The following is a 7,581-nucleotide window of genomic DNA, read 5'->3' on the forward strand; positions in this document are numbered from 1 at the left end:
GGGGGGGGGGGGGCCCGAAGTGGGGTCGATCAAGACAACACTACCCTAGGAGCATTCTTGAGTGAAATTTTTTGTTTTCCAGATGCCAGAAAATAAAACCTGAGGCATTTCTTTTTACTTCTTTCTTTTTTTATAACTTTCCAAAGAGGGCATGCGGTTGGCCCAGCCTCCACACCCCCCACCCACAAAATCCATCAATGAAACTAATATCACCATTCTGTGTTTGTTCATAGATGTCTGCTAGCAAAGAGGAACAAAACAAATGCCCAACTCATTGCAAAAACATATTGGAATTTTACTGCTTAGATTGCAAGAAATCAGCATGTGATGATTGTAAACATGTTCTTCATTGTCATGAAAGCAAACATGAAGTGATTCCAATGAAAAATGCTATAGAATAAGTTCAATCAAAGTGCAAATGAAGTCATTCGGAAACCTAGTACAAAAACAATGTCATCATACAGACTGAATGCAGAATGAAGGAAGTTTTCTATCTACATTCTAATTTTAAGCAGCAATCTAATGTTATTGATTATGTTTGATCTTAATCACCAAATTAGGTACACTAATTTCAGTTACGTACCATCAGTCTGACAGAGGATTGTGTCACAAATATGACCATAGGTCATAATGAAGGTATAAACAAGATAATTGTTATCAAGTTGTTATATATAGTAAATGTATATTAAGTAATATAGTATGAGTATAGACCTATAATTGAATATGTAATATCAGCAACCATAAAGTAAATAATTGTTTCTCCATTACATGGCTTCTACCAATGGAATGCATTCACAAAATCTTATTGACCATATTCAGTATTGTTTTGATTACTGTCAGCAGAAATTTAACCATGCTACCATACAATAATATAGTTACTGACACGCTATCATTATCATCAAAGAGAAGTCAGTCTAAAAACTATAACCTATTTATTGTAAGTGTTTTTTAATTGTCTATTTAAGTTTTAAATCTTCAAGATTAATTTTGCAAACTAAAGAAAAGTGGTGGGGGGGGGACTTTTTCAGGTTAAAACCATGCTCATACTTTCGTTCCAATTTTTCCTCTAAAAGTGAGATAGCATTTGTATAAATGTACAATGTCAAAACCAATGCCCTATAAATATAATATATAATCAAGTGTTTTAACATTAATGTATGTATCTTAAATTTAACTTGATGGAGTAATACACAGTGATATGTAATCATATGGTTGCCAACACTTTTGATCTAATAATCTTTTATTTTTATTTATTTTCAATATGTTATTACTGTATAATTAAATCATAGTATTATACAAGTATATTTCAGAAATTGTTTATTCGAATATAACTACATTTACTTCCTCTTGCTTCTGTCTGTAACTTAATGTATGGTGTTTAAATACTTTTCTGGATTGTACAGTATTGTATATCTATGCCTAAACTGTAAAGAATTAAAATAAATAACAGACTAAAGCAAAGATCATTAGTATACTTTTCTACATCAAAACATCATTCATCATCATTTTCTACATCAAAACATCAAGTTTTAATACCTACATAGCAGTATTATTTTGTGTTGTTCAAGGAAAGGCAAAGTGGGATAATAGCTCAAATAACGGCTCAGAAATGAACATAAAGTATTGACTTGGCTTATCGCCAAGAATAATTCAAACAACAAAGTATTGTATAGTTTTGAAACCCCTTTCAGTATATCACTGGATGGATAGATAGATATTTATAAAATTATATTTGTTCTCACTTTAACAACAGTGGCACACACAAGTTGTGGTTCATCCATTTAATATCAAAATTTAAAACTTAACAAAAATAAAGAAAATTAATTTCAGTAACATTCTTACAAAAAACTAATTGGTTAGGGATATAAAAAAAATTAATTTAAAAAAAAAACTTTTAAAAACTTTCTCTTCTGCTTGATTGACAATTTTTTTTTTCATTTCATTTCACGAGTGCCAAGGATATGCCAAAAAGCGAACTTAATCACTATCCTTCATGGCATATCAATTAATCAACAAGGGACTGAATGGACCAGTACGCGGGGGTAAACCCCTATTCTGCTCGAAGGATTTACTGGGTAATATAAAGTGTATACATCCCAAATATGTACACTGGGCCTACAGTCCTTATGCGAAAAGAATTGTTCCACCACCAGAACCATTAGCGAGTGAGCTGTTTGAACTAGTGTCGATATTAGAGATGAAGGTTCTGGTGCCCTTGACTTAACCACTTGGCCAATATGTAGAATATTTCAAGGGTTTGAGTTATATAGCAATGTAAAGAATTAAGAGCAACAACATGTATGACACAGGTGAACAGAAAAATATACTATTGCTACTATTGTTTGTTGGCAACTCATGCAGAAAAATTATATGCACACACTGCTGAACATGAACAGAATAAAGTGTGTTAAATTACTTAATGCACCTGAACTTACATCACTAATTTAATTTCCTTGTCACGACTAGCATTAAACGTTCTAATCTTTGATATATAAATTTTGATTAGGAAGAGAAATCTTGAGTTAGATTCTATATTATTCAAACATACGGAACAATTCTGAAAAGGTAAGTGCTAAACGATTCCACTAAAAACTTGTAAAAACTTTATATTTATATGGCAATGTAGAATAAAGGCCTATTTACACGAGAGTGCAGTAGTGGCATGCAACAGCAGATGAAAAAATAGAACCTATTATGTTCTTTATAGTAGGCCAGGTTTATTTACTGTTTTAAGTACAACCATTACATCAAGATAAATTGTTATTAAATGAATAAATGAAAAAGGTAGAGATTTACCAATAAGAGCAAAGCTAGATGAATGGCCACCATGAGTGAGGTGACCATAGCCTAAAAAAACACACGGCTGTTGTTGCGCTCTGTGGATTGCACTGTGCGACCAAATATTTCTGTCACTGTCGCATAAAATAGCGCTCTGTGTAAATAGGTACGTTGCATATCTGACTTTTCAGATACATAGCTTGGATTCCTGATTCAACATATTTGAAGCCTATGTTCTCCACTATGCATATGTTGAGATACACGGCATAATGCTGGCATAATGTACAAAAAGGCTAGTCTGACGTTACTGATTAACCTCAGGTCAATTGTTTTAATACCGATTTCAATTATCATTGTAGTCACACACAAGGTAATTCTGTGTCTATGTCCTATTTAAAAAAAAAATAAAGCTAAAACAGGTATAGTAATAGCCAGTAAACCACATTTAAATGGATGCCATTAAGATCTTTTTATCATTACCATGTACCAGAAAAAATTGCTGACAAAACAATTTGCATAAAACTATATGAAGACTGAACATTTTAACAATACATTAATATAATATAAAATTACAAAGTGTAATAAGGTCAATATTTATTTGTACTGTAGATGTCTGCCAGCCAAGAGGAACAAAATAAATGCCCAACTCATTACCATAACAGGTTGGAATTTTACTGTTCAACGTGCAAGAAATCAGCATGTAACGATTGTAAAGATATTATTCAATGTTATAAAAACAAGCATGATGTGTCTGAATGGCAGACTACCCTGGAGGAGATTAACCAAAATGCTATCGAAGGTCTTAAGATAGCTGAGGATATCACCATCAAATTGGAAGGAACATTTAATTTTATCTTGGAAGGCCAAAACCGCTTTTCCAATGATCTAACTTTATGTAGAAGGACTATTACAAATCAAGAAGAAAAACTTATCAGAACGGTTCGGGAGAAAAGCAAAGCATTGATGTCAGATCTTGAAATGATTGCTAATGCAAAGAAACAAGCCCATGATATTCATGTGACTGATCTTGATTCAAAGCTGGAAGAAGTGAAAGAGTTGAAGGCAACAGTTAACGCAATAATGAGAAAGCCAGAAGAAAAGGAAACTCTTGAATCTCATCTGAGAAAAATTGATGCTCTTAAAGATAATGTTTTAGGACCAAATTTTGATAAATCATTTCATAAAAGAAATGTTTCACCACATTTTCTTCCATCTTCGCACTTGGATGAGTTGATGAATACTGATGGCATCGGTAAAATCACAACTACTGATAGCATAACGTACAAGGTTGCTGAAGATGATAGAGCAATTACAGTCACAAAAGCAGAACCATTTGAAGTAAAAGTATCAAGTCCAACAGAGAGTGATGCATGCCAATTAGCAGCTACTCTAGTGAGCTCCTCAGGTAGAAAGATTACAACTGAGGTACTAGAAGACCAGGAAAGTGGAAGGTACAAAATAACAGGTAGATGCAATGTGGAAGGTGATTGGCAAATGAAGATTACTGTTGGATCTGCACACATCGAAGGATCACCAGTGAATATCAAGGTAGAAAGATTGGGACTTGTTCATACCACTGGTAACATTTCAGATTATAAAGAACATAATAAGAGTAAAAAAGCAACTGGTGTAATGTTAGATAGAGATGGATACATATTAGTATCAAGCCTAAGTAAAGATATATTGAAGTTCAACCAATCAGGTTTATTTGTTGCTGGCATACAGGTCCCACATGATGTGAAGGTTAACAGAATCCACAAAATGGGGAATGGTCGCATGGTGTATAGTGATATCTCTGAAAAATGCGTTGTAATGTGTGATGATAAATTTCAAACAATCTGCTCATTTGGTAAGAATGAATTAGAATATCCAATGGGTGTGACAGTGAACAAAGAAAATGGAGTCATGTATGTGGCAGATCGTAATGCTAAATGTGTGTTTAAATACAGGGTCGACGACAGAGAGCTTCTGGGTAAGATAACATGTTCACGTAATATTGGTCAAATAAAGCCCCATGGTATCACTTTGACTAAGGAAGGTCATGTGGTTGTTGCTGACTATGAAAATAACAGAATACTACTGTTTGATTTACTTAATATAAAGATAAAAATCCTTATATACAATGGTAAGGAAGATGGTAAAGTTTCAGCCCCTGATGGTGTAGCCATCGATATGGATGAAAACATAATCGTATCAAGTAATCATAAACTACAATTATTTGATAAAAATGGTGTCTTCATAAAACGAATAGACCATAAAGATGATGGATTAGATACCCCATCAGAGATTACTGTAATCTCCAAACGACCAAGGAGATTAGCTGTAGTGAACAACAGACCAAACAATGTTAAAATATACAATTATTGAATGGCATTCAGATGCACTATAAGCTCGACCATTAACTATTTTTCATATTCATGTTCACCTTTTTCGTCATTTTTCTTTTCTTTTTTTCCCCTGTAAATACTCTTTTATATTTTGATATGTATTTATATTTTTTATTCTGGATTTTTGTTAAAGCCACAGTAAGCTGATGTAAAAATAATAAGCATTAAACAACGAGAACTTTACTTCAATAGAAATATTTTTATTTTCAATAACTTTGTTGCTATATATGCTGCTTGTGATTTCCTGATGATGACATATGTCGAAATATTGAATCCCAACACGATGGCGTGTATTTCAATACTTGGAGTATGTATTATACTTTCTTATCTGAGATTAATCAGTGGACATTTCGGTTTGTGATTTCTAATTACAAATATTAATTGCATAATGTCTAAACGCTTAGTATGTAAGAATTTTTCACATCCTATTAAAGAACATCTAAATTAATTATTTTTACACCAAAAAAACATGAGCTCTATGTTTACTAACATAATAATTCGTACCTGTTAAAAATATAATATGGAAGTAGTATAAAGTACACCACTTGTATGACAAGACTTCACGCTTATCATCTTTGTTCAAACTTTATATAAGGAGAAGGGGTAAATGCTTGCAATGTTTTGAGAGAGAAGAGTGAAGGAGATTACTTAGTATTTAGAATTGTTTTAAGGAAATAAGGAGTAAATTTAAGTACAGTTTGTTTAATGGGAAGGGGTAAAATTTGAAATCTGTTTAAAGCCTTTTTATCTTCTATATTGTACTCTTATACTTGTATATTTTTTAAAATATAAATTTATATGTTTTTATTAGGTAATTTGTTCTCACCTGTAAGTGGAGATTTTTCGCTGTTGGAAGAAGAATTAAATAAATAAATAAAATAAATTTTAAAAAAATGTTCAGGGAAGGAGGAGAGGGATAAAGGGATTAATTTAGGCATTATATTTGGATTTAAGTTTTAGTTATTCTTTTATTAATTTGATGTGTCTTGTAATCATTTGTCATTAGGTTTTGTGTTTTTGGACACACCTTTGTTTTACAAAGATGTGCCACTGGTGTAAAAGTGTAAGTCCAAATAAATATTATTATTATTATCAGTATGAACAAAAATTATGTATTGGTTTAAATGTTCTTTCAATAAGAAAGAAATAATGTAGATCTATTGTAAATGTTCTTATTACTGTATAAGAACATCAATTATAAATTTGTGAAATTCAAAATGAAGAATTGAACCTTTGACCTCTAGGTTCAGAAGCAGAAGTGCAACTGGTGCATCAAACTGCTACTGTATTTTAGCTTAGGGTGATTTAAACGAAAAACTTAACATTCGTTATTTATAATGACATTGATGTTATTGTTGATGTTTAAGTTTTAAGGGGAAGGAGTAATTGCATTGTTTGGGCATGAAGGGTCTTAGAATATTGTTTATGAAAATAAGGGAAAAATATTATTATTATTACTATTATTATTATTATAATGACAGATAATCTCAATTAGCTGCAAACTGTATTTGTTGGTGAGGTAAAAATAATAACAGTAAATTAATTGTGTTTGTAGTTACAACATGCTAAGTTACAGTTGATAGTGAGGAATAATAATGTTAGTGCTTATTGGTGACACAACAATTAATTAATTAATTAATAGGGCAATTAATTAATTAATTAATAGGGCAATTAATTTGCTTAATGTTTTTGTCTTTTATTTTGGAAGATATTGGTGCAATAATCAAAGCAAATCAATTATACAGTAACATTTGTTTTTCACACCACTGCGGCATTAATATCATCTTTAGTTGTTTAATTGTTTTTCACACCACTGCGACATTAATATCATCTCTAGTTGTTTACTTCAGTGTTTTCCTATAGGTCCATATGTTGAGCAAGATGTATATGTAGGTTCTCTTGAGGAAATGACAATAAAGATATATTTTTGTTTTGAATTTTTAAGTTCATGTTGGCTACATTTTAAACACACACCATTTAACAGTTAGCAGGATCCAGATTAATAACATACATGCTCATCGTTGCGACCATGCAAGAAACTACCTGATCCGGATATATCGAAGATGACGGTGCAAATACATACGTCTAAATTTGTTAATGATAGAAATGAGGTCAACTTGCTAACGAATAGCATTCACTACCAATAGTGTATCCACTTCCTGATTGGACTTTCTTACAAGTGTTAGCAGTTTGGGCTAACAGTTAGCTCCCAATCTGGATATTAAGGCTCTAGTAGTGTGAACATAACTTTAAATTTATTTGGTATTTAATTGTTAAACTGAACAAAAGTTTTGGTGATCTACTTCAATTGACACAGTTTACATTTGATGATTAAAAACCTCACTTCAATTTTACTACATAATGAAGGAAAGAAAAAAAAGCGTCAATCCCTACCATACAAGATTAAAGAACTCTG

General features: G+C 31.7%; 1 protein-coding gene across 1 annotated transcript; it reads left to right on the plus strand.

Moving 5' to 3' along the window:
- The first annotated feature begins 2,424 nt into the window (after positions 1-2,424).
- LOC117120592 (tripartite motif-containing protein 2-like) lies at positions 2,425-6,785 on the plus strand. The gene is made up of 2 exons (XM_033265623.1): positions 2,425-2,565; positions 3,388-6,785. Exon 2 carries the CDS (start codon positions 3,388-3,390, stop codon positions 5,143-5,145), a length of 1,758 nt encoding a protein of 585 aa, XP_033121514.1. The 5' UTR covers positions 2,425-2,565; the 3' UTR covers positions 5,146-6,785.
- The last annotated feature ends 796 nt before the right edge of the window (positions 6,786-7,581 follow it).

Source organism: Anneissia japonica, unplaced genomic scaffold (genome assembly GCF_011630105.1).
Source record: "Anneissia japonica isolate Jap-2015-1 unplaced genomic scaffold, ASM1163010v1 scaffold3474_len973312_cov172, whole genome shotgun sequence".
NCBI classification, from domain to species: Eukaryota; Metazoa; Echinodermata; class Crinoidea; order Comatulida; family Comatulidae; genus Anneissia; species Anneissia japonica.